General features: G+C 43.3%; 1 protein-coding gene across 5 annotated transcripts in view; it reads right to left on the reverse strand.

Moving 5' to 3' along the window:
• CACNA1F (calcium voltage-gated channel subunit alpha1 F) overlaps window positions 1–19,215 on the reverse strand; it is a 100,011-nt gene that overhangs the window by 80,042 nt on the left and 754 nt on the right. For 3 of the 5 annotated variants that reach the window (XM_069986338.1, XM_069986334.1, XM_069986337.1), the window contains exons 2-4: window positions 14,949–15,135; window positions 11,953–12,229; window positions 9,792–9,897 (exon numbers count right to left, since the gene is read on the reverse strand). In XM_069986338.1, the coding sequence (XP_069842439.1) occupies window positions 9,792–9,897; window positions 11,953–12,229; window positions 14,949–14,976 (411 nt within the window). In that variant the 5' untranslated portion in view covers window positions 14,977–15,135. Of the gene's footprint in view, window positions 1–9,791; window positions 9,898–11,952; window positions 12,230–14,948; window positions 15,136–15,279; window positions 15,456–19,097; window positions 19,141–19,215 lie in introns of those variants that run through there. The other 2 variants (XM_069986335.1, XM_069986336.1) reach the window with 2 other exon arrangements.

The raw sequence follows: 19,215 nt of genomic DNA on the forward strand, positions 1-19,215 counted from the left end.
AAAATGGTATGGTCGTTTCATAGACGACGTTCTGATCGTCTGGCAGGGCAACAAGGATATCATCAAGAACTTCTTGGAATACATCAACAATAACAGCAATAATCTTCTGTTCACAGCAAACATACAGGATGAGGCTATATCGTTTCTGGATCTCAATCTGCACCCCTCAATAGAGACTGGTTACATAACTACTTCATTGTACAGAAAGCCCACCGCAGGCAATACAATTTTGCATCCACGCCATACTATCAGATCCATCCCCGTTGGAGAATTAACTCGCACAAAAGGCTCCTGTTCTAACCCAGAAGAATATAGGAAACAATGCAAACAGGTATCTACACGTCTCAAACAAAGAGGCTACAAAACATCACTAATTAACAGAGCGTTAAACATAACGCAACATAAAGACAGATCAACACTGCTGCAAGAAAAGGAAAAAATGACAACCATGCGTTCAAATAAGGAGAACAATCCCTTAACCTTCTCCACCCAGTACTCGGTGGAATATCAGGAAATAATAAGAATATTAAACAGAAATTTGCCTATCCTAAGGCAGGATGCTATTCTTGCGGAAATTCTGGATCAAGGACACAGGGGTCTCTCCTTGAGAGACATTTTATCCCCGAGTATGTTACAAAATGAAGCTCAGACTGGCACACGTAGCACTGTAGGAAACTACAAGTGCGGGGCAAACAGATGTCAAACTTGTAAATACATGAGCACCAGAAACTCTTATACAGACAGCGGCAACAACCTCATGTATAGAGTGCAGGACTTCATCGATTGCAACTCCCACCACATCGTATATGTGATTGAGTGTACAACCTGTCAGCTCAAATATGTGGGCTGCACGATTAGACCACTGAAAACCCGAATTGGAGAACGTCTCCTCAGTCTCAGCAGAAATGTGGGTCTTAGCTCATGAGGAGCTGCAAAACACTTCATTGAACAACATGGCGTTAACACATCCTCCTTAACCTGCTACGGCATCAAGAAAGTGCCTAAACCTCAACGTGGGGGTGACTGGAGGAGAAAACTTTTACACAAAGAAGCAGAACTCATTTTCAAGTTGAACACCAGAATACCGCACGGATTAAATTACAAAAATGACTTGCTTTTTCATTATAAATAATTCCGTGCGATCCTGGTGTGAACCATGCTCTATTCATGCTTTGCGGTATACTCTGTCCATGTGCAATTAGTTTTATTTTTGCTGTTTATCTTTAAACTATTATGCACTTATCTTTTGATCCATTATGATATACCATCATGTATTATTGATTTATTTTGACTTACCCATTTGTCTACATATTGCATCCACCAGCCATGCCAGTATGCAGTAAGGTGAATCTGACACCTGGCTAATCTAGCTAATTTGCATGCCATGACGTACGGAGTGTGGATTGGTCCACAATAGCTTTTAATCTCAAGAGTTTGTCTATTCTTATATGTGACCATGATTAAGCGCGGTAGCCTGAAACGCGTTGGTTTTAATGAATTTTTATAAATTAAAAGTTATGTTTTAATCTCACCTTTATGTTCGGGGAGTGCCGACCTACTCACAGCCTATCCACTATTCCTTGAATCCAGCGTCTAGCACACGCCAGGACTCGTGCACCCCACCCATCTCGTCTATTCACTTGGAGCCGCATAATCATCTCTATCGGGTGAGCTGATCCCTCTCTACTTACATCCATGCTCATGTATACTTTATATACTTGCTTTTAGGTAGTCACTTTGTGTTTGCATCACAACAAACCTTGTATGGTGAAAAAGAATTTCTTTCAAATTAAATGCTGCCAGAAAATTATATAGATTTGTAAATGACTTCTATTTAAACATCTCCAGTCTTCCAGTACTTATCAGCTTCTGTATGTCCTGTATGTAGTGGAGTATTCTTTCCAGTCTGACACAATGCCCTCTGCTGTCACCTCTGTCCATGTCAGGAACTGTCTAGAGCAGTAGTTGTTTTCTATGGGGATTTGCTGCTGCTCTGCATGGACAGGGGTGACAGCAGAGAGCACTGTGTCAGACTGGAAAGTATACACCCCTTCCTGCAGGACATACAGCAGCTGATAAGTATTGGAAGATTTGGGATTTTTAAATAAAAGTAAATTACAAATATGTATAACTTATTGGCATCACTGTACCTTCTTCCCATAGTGACTTAGTACCATCTCTTAATGTGCGACAACGACCCAACATAATCTATGTTAGGGTCTTTTTAATTTGCTCGATGTAGCGGCACATACAATCACCAATCACTGGCCCTTTTACATGGCTGATTAAAGGTAGTAGGGGTTCCTGTTCCTGCCTACAGATAATAAGTCAGTGTAAAGGGACCCGCAGTCACTTCACCTTTCGGCTTAAATGTATTTTTTTAATTAATCACGGCTGTGATTAATTCAAAAGATACTTTGCATTGAAAATTAATAGAATCCCGGCCAGACCGCTCCAGCTGGCATTGCAAGCGGCTGCACGGAAAACTGACTATTCTTTAAATAACGGCCACACAGAACTGTCAGTTCAAACAATAGAAAGTGCGGCTCCAGCCGCACTTTCCATTGTGTCCTATGGTGAATTGGGATGCGGGTGCACATGGTTGCACCCGCATCCCAATACAAAATAGATTACGTTCATCCGGGAATGATCTTCACTGACACCGGCCGTTCTGTGACACGGCCGTGTCACAGAACGGCGGGTGTCATACAGCGTGTGAACCCGGCCTAAAAGGTTGCCTGGGAAAAGGAAAATAATACTGTTCCTCTCTTCCAGTGATCGTCTTGGAAGTATAATTTCAGAGGCAGGGGAAGGAGGGCACTGCATTATGGTCATTAGGAAGAATAAGGTGTATTTATACCATGCTGCCTTGTGATAAACAATGCCACAAGCAGAGGAGCAGACATAGAATGATACAGCAGATGCTTCAACTTCTGTTCTGTAATGGCAGGAGTGCTAAGGGAGGGGAGTAGGCAGGGTGGGAGGGCTGTGATGAAGAGCTGAGGGAAAGCAATGCATTCTGGGAATTGTAGTACTGAGCAACTGCTCAACCATAAGCTACAGCCAAGAAGTACAAGACTAAATGGATTTTTGTTGATTTTAGAACTGGTACTGACAAGTAATGAATGTTTTACCCAATGCCAGAGTACCCCTTTAAATCGATGGATGTCTGCATTATGCATGGACATGATGGGTTCTCCAGGGAGGAAGAGACTCCTTGTAGATATTCAAAGCTTTGGCTAAACAATATATCACAAATGTGAGATCCAATGTACTGTATAAACGCAGTCCCAAAAGGGTATTACATCCATACGATGGGTGTGTGTGTGTGGGAGCTGGGGGAGGGGGGGTAACTAAATGAAGCATCCACACAATAACCTCCAGCAATGGGCCTGTGCTTATATACTGTATAATACAGCAATGGGCCTGTACTAATATATAATACAGCAATGGGCCTGTACTAATATATAATACAGCAATGGGCCTGTGCTAATATATAATACAGCAATGGGCCTGTACTAATATATAATACAGCAATGGGCCTGTACTAATATATAATACAGCAATGGGCCTGTACTAATATATAACACATCAATGGGCCTGTGCTAATATATAATACAGCAATGGGCCTGTACTAATATATAATACAGCAATGGGCCTGTACTAATATATAATACAGCAATGGGCCTGTACTAATATATAATACAGCAATGGGCCTGTACTAATATATAATACAGCAATGGGCCTGTGCTAATATATAATACAGCAATGGGCCTGTACTAATATATAATACAGCAATGGGCCTGTACTAATATATAATACAGCAATGGGCCTGTACTAATATATAATACAGCAATGGGCCTGTACTAATATACTGTATATTAGAGTAACAGCAATATCACTACAATGCTGGATACCAGTAAGGGCAGCCCATGTTACACTATGCCACCAGTAAACCATGCGGCAGCCACCTCCATCACGCTCAGGGGATCCCCCCCTCCCCTCCTCCAGGGAAAAGCCCAGAGCTCTGGATTAAAACTCATTACGGGTTAAACGGTCTAAAATTAGCCATAACCGCTGGGAGCTTAACATGGAAATGAGACAGGAGGGAGGACAATCCAGCTGCCTTCAGATCGCCCGCTCTGGAGTGCTTAATTCCATGTTTCTCAATGGCACCGATAAAGGGTCTAATACATGCTCTTCCCCTAAAACGGACATATATTTTTTTACCATTGGACATCCAATGTGTACAGGGACATAAGAACACTCCTCTGACATATGATGTGGAGGAAAAGAAGGATCGGCATGTTGGGTTTCAACTGGTAAATACAGACAAGTCACCGCCAGCCCCCCCCCCCCCCCCCCACATATATATACATGAACCCCCAGCTGAGCCAAGCATTCATGTGTATGGGGGAATCAGGAGGCATAGTTATCAGCGGTAGTAGCATTCTGACAGTGGTAATTGTACATGCATGGTGAGCTTATGTGGACTCATGAGACCCCCCGATCCAATGTCTGAGGGACGTCAACATTTCACCAGCCCCTCATATGGCTTATTACGGCGCTTCTCCAAAAATAAGAGAAACACAGTATACCCCTACACTGTATATGGTAGGGAGCCGCCCTACTGTTTGTCCCACTGTTACTTAGGCCTTCCATACTGTGTACCTCCCTCCCCCCTCTGTAGTTAGGCCTTCCATACTGTATACCTCCCTCTTTCCTCTGTAGTTCTTCCCCCATACTGTATTCCTCCCTCCCCCCTCTGTAGTTCTTCCCCCATACTGTATACCTCCCTACCCCCTCTGTAGTTCTTCCCCCATACTGTATACCTCCCTACCCCCTCTGTAGTTCTTCCCCCATACTGTATTCCTCCCTCCCCCCTCTGTAGTTAGGCCTTCCATACTGTATACCTCCCTCCCCCCTCTGTAGTTAGGCCTTTCATACTGTATACCTCCCTCTTTCCTCTGTAGTTCTTCCTCCATACTGTATACCTCCCTACCCCCTCTGTAGTTCTTCCCCCAAACTGTATACCTCCCTACCCCCTCTGTAGTTCTTCCCCCATACTGTATACCTCCCTCCCCCCTCTGTAGTTAGGCCTTTCATACTGTATACCTCCCTACCCCCTCTGTAGTTCTTCCCCCATACTGTATACCTCCCTACCCCCTCTGTAGTTCTTCCCCCATACTGTATACCTCCCTCCCCCCTGTGTAGTTAGGCCTTTCATACTGTATACCTCCCTACCCCCTCTGTAGTTCTTCCCCCATACTGTATACCTCCCTACCCCCTCTGTAGTTATTCCCCCATACTGTATACCTCCCTACCTCCTCTATAGTTCTTGCCCCATACTGTATACCTCCCTAACCCCTCTGTAGTTCTTCCCCCATATTGTCTATGCCCCTCATGATGCCCCCCATTATCTTATTTGCCTTGGCAGCAGCCGCCTGACATTGGTCATCACATTTACATTTACTGCCAACTGAAACCCTTCAGTCCTCATGTCAGTGTTACCCAGTCTCCTACCATTTACTCCATATTTCCAGCCTGGACTTTTCCCTCCCCTCGTGCAGAACCTTACATTCATCAGTGTTATATACATACATGTAAAGGAGTACAAATTTTCTGTTTTGAAAGGGAATGTGTCATCAGATATGTCCTATTGTTCAAATCAAATTTTTATCTTAAACATATACTTTAAAAATGTTTGCTGAATTTTTTTTCCCCATTTCTTTTTTATTTTTATTTTTCATTTTACAATCTATATTATAAAATAATCATGGAATTTTGCACTTCTTATTCTCACCACTAGGTCTAAGGACTAAGCTGAGACTTCCTGTGCTGTATGTGATGATAAGGAGGAGGCTGCTGGAAAGTGATGAACACAACTTCTACAGAAGGTCACAGAGTATGTTCAGCGGTGTGTTCAGTAGGTTAAGTCCATTTTTCGTGTATGTGGATGGGGCTGTAAAGTATATCACTAAATGCTGTTAAAAAAGCTCAGTCAGGTATGGCTGCCCTCATAACAATGTACAAAAGATTGTACAAAATATAAAATCAGAAAATAGATATCGATTAGAAAAAAAGAAATTGTTTCAGTATCTGGCTATAATCGCTAAAAAAGTAGGCAATATATTCCCTTTAAGTAATCCCAATACAGTTGTACTCCCCCATGGATCTGATCACTTCCTTTTTCCCCTATGAACTGTTCCCTTTGCTTGCAGGCACAGTAGAGACCAACTACCAATATGTTCTGGAGATTGCAGTTAAACTGAGAATGCCTGACCGTCTTAGGGTCCTTTCAGACACAAAGATTTCTTGCCTGCTGGGGGCTGAATACAAGCACTGATCAGCAAGATCGGCACTCGTTTGCAGTCCCTTTGCAGGGACTGAAATCTAGTAGCTGGACTGCACAAACGATCCATGGATCGTTTGTGCAGCCATGGAAACTGACAGATATGTATATTCATGCTGTCAGTTTCCAGATCACACAGCAGTACGTACTTACTGCTGCTGCTGTGATCCGGCATTCTGTTCCTCTGGCTCTCCCATCCAGCCCCTGTACCTTTAGGCCCCACCTCCTCCAGAATGATTGACAGTTGGAGGAGGCGGGATCTAAAGACACAGTGGCTGGACAAGAGAAACAGAGAATAGGATGCCAGATCACAGCAGCAGCGGTAAGTAAGTACTGCTGTGCGGTATGGAAACTGACAGCACGGATATATGTATCAGTCAGTCTCCATTTATCATCATCTGTCTCACATCCCATATAAATAAAAATACAATCCCACTGTACTACAGGAGCTCTGCTACTCCACTACAGGCTATGATTCAGACTCACTAAAGAGATAAGTAAAGTTACTGAGCTTTTGTATGTAGATTATAGTATTTATAACGGCGGACTATAAAATGGTGTTCGGAGGAGAATATATGGCTTTAAAGTAGTCATTTCCATAATTGCTTCTTATTATGCAGCTCTCTAATGTATGTTCTTCCGAGTAGATTCAAGGTAAAGTAACTCTATAACTACCACTGTACAGAAGGCAAATACTGATAAAGATTTCATGGCTTTTACAATTGTAGGTTGTTAGAGTTACGTTGGTATTACGCATGCTGGCATCCAGGTCTAGGCTCTACTGGTAGGTCTACAGTCTCTACACAGGGTCCTTTCGTGACCTTTAGTATACATTTATTGCTGATACTATTGTGGTGTCCCACCATGGGTGTTTCTAATATGGGCACCTGTCGTAAAAGTCCTGTACCGTAGATTGAAGTGGTAATGAAGGTGCATTCTCAGATTTTACCTCAAGATGTCACTGTATATATTTATGTATGTTGCATAGCTGTAGTAAGTCAAGGGATATTGTTGTAGTTTGTGATTCTGTGCCAGCCAATGAGAGATGCTCTTCTCTTTATACCTATCTCTACTCTCTTTTCTTCAATGCACTCTCCTCTCCACCACTCACAGGAGCTGTTACACACACCCTGTAGGAAGTAGTCACATGAGGAGAGGAAGTGTAGGTCCTTTTTAGCTCAGTGGAGCAAGACACACAGATGAGGCATCCCTGCTGAACTAAGCCAGGAGCCTGGCTCTGCCAGGTTCCCTGTTTGGGACAGACTAGCTGTGGTGTTAGGACACACGTATGGAGAGGACGTGTCAGAGAACACCTCAACCCACGCCGTGAACATTTCTATACAATGCAGGACAGTATCCTAAGAAGAGGAACTGATCTGGATAGAGCAAAGCAGCTACTCAGGTAACCAGGACTGGGGCTATGCGTCACCCATGTAGGACGGGTACCCCAACACTGCAGGGCATAAGGTGGTCTATAGCAACAAAAATCAAAACACGGGCACAAGTATTCTTCTTCTTCTCAAGTATTCGGCCTCTCTCAGCACAGATTCAGTGAAAGCAAGTCTGTACCAGTTATCTCCAATCCTATTATCCTGTATTACGAGAGACCTATCAGTAAAGATCAGTTTATTTATTCAACCGGGACTCAATGATAATTGCACCAGAATCTCTACACACAGGCTACACCGTTCTTGGGTCATTTTCCCCTTTCTGTGGGTTATGGTACTCACAGTCCGATTGGGTCATCTCTCCACTCTAGACCACCGTGATTAGAGCCCAAGGGACCCATCACAACCCAGCAGGTCCCCGACCATTAGGAGTCAATACAGCCAGCCACAAAAAACTAAAAGCAGGTATAACACCATACCTGTGTGCTGAGTTAGCACTGGCTTCACGACTATACCACCACTGGCTGAGCTGTATTCCAACCACCGACCTAACATCATCCCGGCAGTTGGGCACCACACAACCCGGTGCACACACCACACTATTATTGTTATTGTTCTCTCTTGCAATGGCTTTTGCTGTAGAAAGATGTTATTTATATGGGCACATCATGGAATCCGGCAGTTCTCATTCTCACCACTAGGCCTAAAACTACGCTGAGACTTCCTGTCCTGTCTGTGATGATAAGGAGGAGACTACTGGAAAGTGATTGACACAGCATTACAGTGAAAAGTGACACCGGTATATGGAGGAGACAATAGTTGATGCTCACAGCTCAACCACCCCCTCCCTGTGGAATGACTTCTACCAAGGTCTCAGAGTGTGTTTAGCAATGATTTCCATTTATGTCAATGGGACAGATTCTGTCCATGGGGCTGTAAAGTATATCACTAAATGCTGTTAAAAATGCTCAGTCAAGATGGCTGCCCCCATAACAATGTACAGAAGTACAGTCAGAAAATAGAAATAGATAAAAAAAAAAAAAAAAAGTTTCAGTATCTGGCTCTAATCAGTAAAAAATGTAGGTGATATATCCCCTTTAAGTAAATACAGTTCTTCTCCCCCATGGATCTGATACTTTCTGGTTTCCTCTCTGAACTGTGACCCTGCGGTTACCGTGTAAAAGAATGCAAACTTTCCCACAATTCCCAATTGCTTTTGCTGGGGAAAGATGCTATTTACAGTATATGGGCACACTGAGTCCTCCATAGGGTACTGGCAGGGGACCCCCTTCTATGACCTCTTACAATAAGTGGAAACAAAAATTAAGGCTCTTAAACTGGGTCGCACTACAAGTATTTGCATTGGATCTTATACACACCCCACTGCCTGCAGTAAAGGATAAGGATGTGTGTGACCTTTCTCAGACCATGGATAAGCTGGGATTGAAGCATGTAACACGTGGCCGTCAGGGTTGGAAAATATGGCATTAAAGGGGAACTCTGGTGAAAATGTAAGTTATATTGATTTGTAATTTACTTCTATCTAAAAATCTTAAGTCTTCCAGTACTTACCAGCTGCTGTATGTCCTGCAGGAAGTGGTGTATTCTTTCCAGTCTGACACAGTGCTCCGTCCATGTCAGGAACTGTCCAGAGCAGCAGCAAATCCTCATAGACAATCTCTACTGCTCTGCACAGTTTATGCCATGGACTGAATACAACACTTCTGCAGGACATACAGCAGCTGATAAGTACTGGAATACTTAAGATTTTTAAATAGAAGTAAATTACAACTCTTTATAACTTACTGACATCAGTTCATTTAAAAAATGCACCAGAATTCCCCTTTATAAACTGAATAATGTCCCATCTTACTCAGTGGACAAGACAGAAGCCATGCTTCCATACTCATAAGTGGCCATCTGATATTGTTAGTGTGGTATAGTGGTTACCAGGGAGGGAGGAGGGGATTGTATGGGATGATGTCTTGGTAAAATAATTTCTATAGATAGAAACCAATACCTCATACACATGTGGCACACATTGGTCTTACCAGGTTATGGTTCGCTGTGTTTGAGTCGTCCTCAGGGAAAGGGATATAGACGCCTAGTGCCACACAATTCGCAAAAATGGTCATGAGAATGAGGATATCAAAAGGTCTGAGTAATCAATGGTAAAGGAAACATACTAATATATGTATAATATTACTCGTAGGACACGGGATATAGCTAAAACAGTGATATGGTCCTATGGCCGTTATATGACGCAGCTTCTATGTCATAGGTGTCACACTCTCGGCCCTCCAGTGGTTGCAGAGCTAAAGTTTTGCCTATCCAGGCATGATGGGAACTGTAGTTTTCTCATTACTGGAGGGACATGAGTTTACAAAGTCTTCCAGTACTTAGCAGCTGTTGTATGTCCTGCAAGAAGTGGTGTATTCTCTCCATTCTGACAAAGTGCTCTCTACTGCCACCTCTGTCCATGTCAGGAACTGTCCAGAGCAGCAGCAAATCCCCATAGAAAACCTCTCTTGCTCTCCAGACTAGAAAGAATATATCACTTCCTGCAGGACATACAGCAGCTGATAAGTACTGTAAGACTGAAGATTTTTTTAATAGAAGTAAATTACAAATCTCTAGCACTTTCTGGCAACAGGTGATTTAAAATAACATTATTTTTTTTTTTTTTGCTGGAGTACCCCTTTAAACTCTTGAGGTGTCTGGACAACATGACAAAAGTCTATATACTCTTTAATTTTGGTGACTAAAAAAGTTATCTGGCTCCTATATTTTCTCATTTAGGCACCAAGGGCATCTGGAGCTTTGTTCTTTGGTCTGTGCTATTAACCCAACCATGTCCTACGTCCTGAATTTGTGTATAGCTGGATCCAGGGGGCGGCCATATTTGATAGCCATAAAAGCCTGACTTGGTCAGCCATGCCACATAGTCAGGAATACCCGCTGCACCTCCAATCCCTCTATGGGGTTCTTCCTCTTCCATAAACTGCAATCCTAGGGTACTAATGTAGTAAAGTAAAGGATGGCCTTGCTGTAAGTGTTATTCTATGGATTCTTCTCATAGCACAACCCCCATGGATCGGGATCTGTGACAGCTGAATAGCTGAACCCCTATGGAGGTGGTCTGTATAACACATGGGTAGCAGATGGAGGGATTTCTCACAGTTTAATCAAGTCATTGCTGGACGTTTCGTAGCTGAAAACCAGAGAAAACTATTCAAGTGTTATACTGGAGGCGAAGAGCCTTCCATTAGATTCCCTGATCCAACGTCCTTTCTATAGGGCTGCATCACAGTTCTCTGCATGGTAGGTGGTCGGGGCCATTATACAGGGAAAGAACACTGAAGGGGATGCAGCATTATACTACTGCTGCGACCCCTTTACTCTCAGAATTGTTGGGGGTGCTAGAGGTAGGACCCTTACTTATTTTAAGGTGATGGCACATCACTATTAGAGATAGGAAACCCCTTTAAAGGGAGTCTACCAGCATAAACACTTATCCCCTATTGCCTCTCTATGGGAGCACCACAAAGGGCCAAGCACTGTACTCTCCTATGTTTAGTGGGGGTCCCAGCAGTCAGAGCTCCTTGATCAGACACTTATGCTGTGGATAAAGGTTAAACGGGCACTCCAGCTAAAAAATTATTTTAAATTAACCGTCAGAAACTGACGGAGATTTGTAATTTACTTTTATTAAAAAAAAAAAAAAAAAAAAAAAAAAAAAGTCTTCCAGTACTTATCAGCTGCTGTATGCCCTGCGGGAAGTGGTGTATTCTTTCCAGTCTGGAGAGCAGGAGAGGTTTTCTATGGGGATTTGCTACTTGTCTGGACAGTTCCTGTCACAGACAGAGGTGGCAGCAGAGAGCACTGGGTCAGACTGGAAAGAACACACCACTTCCTGCAGGGCATACAGCAGCTGGAATACTGGAGTTTTTTTTAAATAGAACTAAATCACAAATCTCTGGCACTTTCTGACACCAGCTGATTTGAAAGAAAAAACATAAGTCGAAGATAGAACCCTTTTAAGTCCTTGATTGCTGAGAAAGCTTGGTGCCAACCAATATGGCCTCCAGCTCCGAGGGCGATGTCACTCAGCTTTATATAAAATGACAAATCTGCCTAGTGACATGCACTGTGTCATTCTGAAACCTGGGAAGCTGTGGGGGCCACATAGATGGAGAACCTTGTGAAGGATACTTCCATTCCACGATGCTGATGCAGGCCCTGCGGATTGGATTGTTAAGGTACAAACAGAAGAGAGCCCTTGGATTCCGGTGGACCCCGCTGCCCCCTTGGCTCTTGTGCTTGCTGTAATGCTGACGCTTCTTGTGGGCCTGAGAGCTGGTTGTCGAGTTCAGTGTATCGGTCCCATTCATCACTACTCCGTCCATAGAGTAACGCCAACAGGTCAACACCGCCTCCGCCGTTTCCATAAATGGCTCCGCCTCCTCGCTGGAGTACGGAGGGGCGGGGCCTGCAGGAAAATGATATATTAGTAATGTATGTGCAATTCTGTCTGATCATATCATCAAAATGGTGGTCTAATTAGGGTCCTATTACACAGGGCGATTTTTAACAATTAACGACTAACGATAAACGATCGTAAACTAGATTGTTTATTATTAACCTTAAATCGTTCATTACACAGAACGATAATAGTTAGATACGATCGTTACTGTGATCGTTTATTCCTTCTGATCCCAGAAAAACAATGAACAAAGTGCAATTACACTGAACGATTAGTGAAAAACGCGGAACTTGAGCAATCAATGTGGAATTACAGCAAACAATTAGCGAACGATTAACGATAATTTAAGGTTGAGATCTAAATCAACGATCAACGACATATGAACGATTTCAATCGTTCCTTGCAATTACACTGAACGATTATCGTTTAAATTTGAACGTTATAGCGATTTTTTGCACGATAATCGTCTCTTGTAATAGGGCCCTAATGGAAAGTGCCCTGTTCAGGGTCCCTCATTCTGGAGGACCTGTCTCTGACCTGACTCTCCTTCAGTACATAGACAACCTATTCATCTGGATGAGCATTGTGTAATTCTTCATTTCCCCTGTGGTGGCGCTGTAGGGAAATGGAACACTTTTTTGACAGATTGAAACTGATTGCTCTTGGTCCTAACAGGGCAACGCTTTGTGATCAGTTTATTGTTATGGGGACCCTTCTAAAAAGTAGGGGTTGGCCATGTGGAGTAATTTCAAAGGATTTTCCCAAAATGTTAAGCAAATATGATAAGTGTCTGATTGGTGAAGGTCTATGCTCTGGGATCCCCACCCTCATGATTTGTGGAGGTTCCAGTGGTTTGGTCCCCATGATCAGACTCCTATGACCTATCCTGTGGAGTTGTCATGTTGGGGAAATCCCTTTAACGACTCCTCTGTCCATCTGAAGGGTTCCAGGTGCCAGAGGAATAACAAACTACATGCAGAGGCCATGTATCTAACAAACAATGGAAAGGGATTGTTAAAGGGGTAGAAAAACATAGCTGCTTCCTTACTTCCAAAAACAGCACCACCCTTGTCCTCAGTTGAATTGTGGGATTGCACCTCAGTTCCATTGAAGTGAATAGAGCCAAGGTGTAATACCACACTGAAGACAAGGGGGCACTGTTGGAGGAAGCCATGTTTTTCTAAACCTGGATTACCAGTTTAAAAGCAGGTAATTTATAGCATCAACACAGAACACACATATGGCATTAGCAGCCATTATCCAGCTTCTGAAAGGGGTTGTCCAAGCTTAGAAAAACATGGCTGCTTTCTTTCAGAAACAGCACCTCTCCTGTCCTCAGGTTGGGTGTGAGTTTTGCAAATCAGTTCTATAAAAAAGTGAATGGAGTTGTACTGTAGTACCACGCACAACCTGAGGACAGGGGTGGCACTGTTCTTGCAAGAAAGTAGCTGTGCTTTTTCTAATCCTGGTCAACCCCTTTAAAGCACTGCAGTAATTTAAAGTCATTTTTCACATATCAAATGTTACTGATCACAATGGGTCTCACTCCTGAGACCTGGTGTGATCCTGAGACACAGTTGGGAAGAGAGTGCAGTAGATTGCATCAAATCAAACTCATTTGCTCCATTAGTGAATGGAGGGAGTCGGACGTCACTCCCGGCCACGGGGTGGAGCACACTGATGCACTGTATCTTGGGATTGCAGAGGGTTTAAGGAGAGAGACCCAATGCGATCAATAACATCTGACAAGTAAAGAATTACTCCAAATGACAGTAAATAACAAAAAAGTGACATGTGCATCTGAATGACTACTAAAAAAAACCAACAGAAATCACTTGTATGCATAGGTTGTCCACCAAATTTTCTTTTCTTTCAAATCAACAGGTGCCACAAAAAGTGCCAGAGATTTTAATTGTTCTTTTATTAAAAAATCTTAAATCACCCAGTATTTATCAGCTGCTGTATATCCTGCAGGAAGTGGTATCATTTCCAGTCTGGAGAGCAGAAGTGATTTTCTGTAGGAATTTGCTACTGCTCTGGAAGTTCCTGACATGGACAGAGGGGGCAGCAGAGAGCGCTGTGTCAGACTGGAAAGAATACACCACTTCCCGCAGGACATGCAGTAATGGAAGTAATGGAACTATATAACTCTCTGGCACCAGTTGATTTGAAATATATATATATTTTTTTTTTTATGAACAAACCCTTTAAAGGGATACCGAAGCTGCATATATATATATATATATATATATATATATATATATATATATAGGCCATTACAGAAACCTGGGTGTCAATCTCTCACCGGTTTCTATTGGCAGCCATATTGGTTGTCACCCAACTCTCTTGAATTGATAATAGGAACATTTCCAGATTTTAAAGGGAGATTCCCCCCATACAATCAATATATAAGGTCATACAGACTGATGGCTGTATATACTGTCGTATAGGTTGGAACTCATTCCAGTGGTCTATCCCTTAATCTTGCTGTACGCTTGTCACTTATTGCTGTGCTAAGTACTTTTTTCAGATTACTCTACAACAGGGATCCCCAACCAGTGGCCCTCCAGCTGTTGCAAAACTACAACTCCCAGCATGCCCTGACAGCCTTCGGCTGTCAGGGCATGCTGGGAGTTGTAGTTTTGCAACAGCTGGAGCGCCATAGGTTGGGGATCAGTGTATAAGATCTCATGAGTTACTCAATAATACAATTTGTTTTCCTTACCCGTCCCATTTTCTTCATGTTCTGACATCTTCTTCACGGGAAAGGAATGGGGAGATGCTGTGACCTATACCCAATCATCAGTTTCTCATGGGTGCCTTGGCCGATCCTTCTTCACCAATAGGCCGGCAGCCCTGAACCATATCCTATAGCTCTCCCGGCATTCTGTATACGGGTCTTCTTCATCAGGCTGCATAGGAAAGAAAAAAAAAGACGGACAGAGATTAGCGGACGGACAGATGTACGGGAAGGAATCCCGCCAATGCAAAGTGTGATACCCGCAGGGATGTAGGTAAACGTTACGCTGTATCTAAGCAGGGGTCGATTCACTTACCTGGTGGTAAAAAGGGGGGCAGCTTCCTTTCCATTTTTTAATATTTTTTGCTCCTCGCTGCCCAGCAATGCCCAGTTCCAGCTGGGTTTCCCAGAGCCTTCTCCCTCGTCCCTCCCTCCGCCAGGGGATTACCACAGATTGAATGCTGAGCCTTTAAAACAGGTGGGGGCAGGGACCTGGGGTGGCGGTGACATAGGGAATGTGTAGAGGAGGCAAAGCCTCATTATATTTATATCGAGATTTGCAGATTTATAGAAAGCATTGAGATACAAGGAGGTTATGGAATAACCCCTACTGCGAGAGGGCACCCTTTATATTACAGCCATTAAAGCGGGTGTCCAGCGAAAATCGTTTTCTTTCATATTAACTGATATCAGAACGTTTTATAGATTTGTAATTTACTTCTATTAAAAAATCTCAAGTCTTCCCATACTTATGCAGGAAGTGTTTTTTTTTTTTTCTTTTCAGTCTGACACAGTGCTCTCTGCTGACATCTCTGGCCGAGACAGGAACTCTGTCTCGGTTTTCTATGATTCCCAATAGAAAACCACTCCTGCTCTGGACAGTTCCTGTCTCGGCCAGAGATGTCAGCAGAGAGCACTGTGTCATACTGAAAATAAAACACCACTTCCTGCAGGACATACAGAAGCTAATAAGTATGGGAAGACTTGAGATTTTTTTAATAGAGGTCAATTACTAATCTATATAACTTTCTGATATCAGTTGATTTGAAAAACATTTTCACTGGACAACCCCTTTAACACACACTATATGGCACCATATTATACAAGGACTATGATGAGCACCACGAATGGCATCCATTATAGTATCTATAAAGCTTTCCATAGTCCTTACTTTCTGCCCGGGCTGAATATTAGTCACCGATCTTTCGTCATGGTAGATCAGGATAGACAATGGTACATGTAGGAAAATGTATGATACTGCAAAGCATAGACATGCAGGAGAGGAGTTCTCGTACAAAATATTTCATTGTATAGTAATGAAATGGTGTTAAAGGGGTACTCCAGCAATTTTTTCTATCATATTAATTATACAGATTTGTAATTTACATCTATTTAAAAATCTCAAGTATTCCAGTACTTATCAGCTGCTGTATGTCTTGCAGGAAGTGGTGTATTCTTTCCAGTCTGACACAGTGCTCTCTGCTGCCACCTCTGTCTATGTCAGAAACTTCCCAGAGCATGAGAAGTTTTCTATGGGGATTTGCTGCTGCTCTGGACAGTTACTGACATGGACAGAGGTGGCAGCAGTGAGCATTGTGTCAGACTGGAAAGAATACACTACTTCCTGCAGGACATACAGCAGCTGATAAGTACTAGAACACTTGAGATATTTAAAATAAATTACAAATCTATATAACTTTTCTGATTTAAAGGAAGAAAAAAAACATTCTGAAGAACCCCCTTAAATGACATCCCTGTGATTCCCTAGTGTTGACCCTTTACCTAATACAAGCGTATGATATAAAGTGTAGTACTCCTGTATAATATAAGGAAAAAACACACATCTCAAAAATAATAAAAACCTTCAAATATTATGGTGTAGTACTCACAAAGAGTATAGAATAGATGAATACATAAGGAATGGAATAGATGTAATGGCAGAATTACTATAATCAGATTATAATTAGAGTATAATTGGAATAGCACCCCCTGAGGAAGTCGTGGTGAAACGCGCATTGGGGTTAGCAGTTGCAGGATACAGTTATATAGCTATATGCATTGGATACTTGCTTCTGCTTTATTTGATCATGTGATCAGTATACTACGGCCATGCCCCATTTCCTACAGACTTCTCCTCTCACAGATAGCATTCTCTGTGTATGATTGAGCAGGAATTCAAATGTATTGCTAGATATACGAAATAATTTCAGGTAAGCATACATTTTTTATTATGCAAAATATAGGAAAATCACAGCTCCAGCAATTACATTGTAAAAGTATCAAAAATCTTTATTTCCGAAGCATTTTAAAAATCAGACAAAACAGGACGCCGACGTGTTTCAGGGTCAAGCCCCATATTCATGGCAATGTAACAACATAATAAACATCTTTATATCTGCTAAGGTCATGACGTTATTGTTTATTATGTTATTATGTTTTTTGTCGGTCACAAAACTGATGAGGCTGATGAGAACCATTAATATATTGTCTATGAGTTTAAATAAAAAGGGGGAGCCAGGTCTCCCACACAGAAGATATCTGTCCCACAAGAGCGGTCAGTCCCTGGAGACTCTGCAGAGATCAGTACCAGGGAAGTAGCAAAGGAAGGAAGTGATATGTGAGCTACCGACAAGGTTTCCTGGCACAGTGCCGGTGATCTAAAGGAGGAAAAATAAAGGGGGTGCCCTGGACAGCACTTATAGTAGGTACTCCGACACTGTTATGGTGGCATTCATACCTGTGACTGACAGAGGATACACAGGAGTATGTCTAGCAATACATTATCATTCCTGCTCAATCATACACAGAGAATGCTATCTGTTAGAGGAGAATTCTGCAGGAAATGGGGAATGGGAGCAGTGTGTAAGTGAGGGGGTATGTAGAGCAGTCTGTAAGGGAGGCGGCTTGGGGAGAAGTCTGTAAGAAAAGGGGCATAGGGAGCAGTCTGTGAGGGAGGGAGCATAGGGAACAGTCTGTAAGGGAGGGGCATTGGGAGCAGTCTGTAAGGGGGGAGTGTGGGGAGCAGTCTGTAAGAGGGGGGGGCGTGGGGAGCAGTCTGTAAGGAAGAGGGGCATAGGGAGCAGTCTGTAAGGAAGAGGGGCTTGGGGAGCAGTCTGTAAGTAGGGGACAAAGGGAGCAGTCTGTAAGGGAGGGAGCGTGAGGACTGAGGAGCAGTCTGTAAGGGAGGGGGTGTGGGGAGCAGTCTGTAGGAAAGGGCAAGGTAAGGGAGGGGGCATGGGGGGCAGTCTGTAGGAAAGGGCTGTAAGGGAGGGGGTATGGAGAACAGTCTGTAGGAAAGGGGGATGTAAGAGAGAGGGCATAAGGAGCAGTATGTAAGGAAAGGGGCATGGGGAGCATTCTGTAGAAAAGGGTGCATAGGGAGCATTCTGTAAGGGAGGGAGTGTGGGGAGCAGTCTGTAAGAGAGGGGTGTGGGGAGCAGTCTGTAAGGGGGGCGTGGGGAACATTCTGTAAGGGAGGGGCGTGGGGAGCAGTCTGTAAGGGAGGGAGTGTGGGGAGCAGTCTGTAAGGGAGTGTGGGGAGCAGTCTGTAAGATGGGGGTGTGGGGAGCAGTCTGTAAGGGGGGGCGTGGGGAACAGTCTGTAAGGAAGGGGGCGTGGGGAGCAGTCTGTAAAGGAGGTGGCATGGGAACAGTCTGTGTTAAAGATGGGCATGGAAAGCAGTCTGTGTAACAGAGAGGCCATGGCAAGTAGTGTGATCTCAGTCTTTCCTTGACCTGTTCTATGTTTATAGTCTGTCCCTGGCTTTGGGTTCAAAAATCTGTCGTATAAATTAAGGAAGTTAGGGTGCATGCACACTACGGAATCCGTGCATATGACATGTCATTTCTATCACGGAATCCACCCGTGCATAGAATAGTGTCTATGGTACGGGCGGAGATGAGCGCCGCCGTGTGCGTTTATGAGAGAGGATTCCGTAGTGTGCACACACCCTAATCTGTACTGTTTCTTGGTATAGTATATGTATATATACACCATCCCGACCACTGCTTTTAGAGCAGAGTGGTGGTTGGTTACCTAGACAACTAGCCGTCAGGAATGGGAGAAAAAGGTCAGCATATCAGGAGGAGGCAGGTTTGGTAAATTAACGGCTTTGTAAAAATAACTTAATGAGACCTGAGATGAGAATATCCCTTTAAATATTCTTCGAGCAGTGGCCCTCCAGCCGCTGAAACACTACAACTCCCATCAAGCAAGTGTAGCGTTCCATCAGATGGAGAGCCACAGATTACTA

This window comes from Dendropsophus ebraccatus, chromosome 10 (genome assembly GCF_027789765.1).
Source record: "Dendropsophus ebraccatus isolate aDenEbr1 chromosome 10, aDenEbr1.pat, whole genome shotgun sequence".
NCBI lineage: Eukaryota > Metazoa > Chordata > Amphibia > Anura > Hylidae > Dendropsophus > Dendropsophus ebraccatus.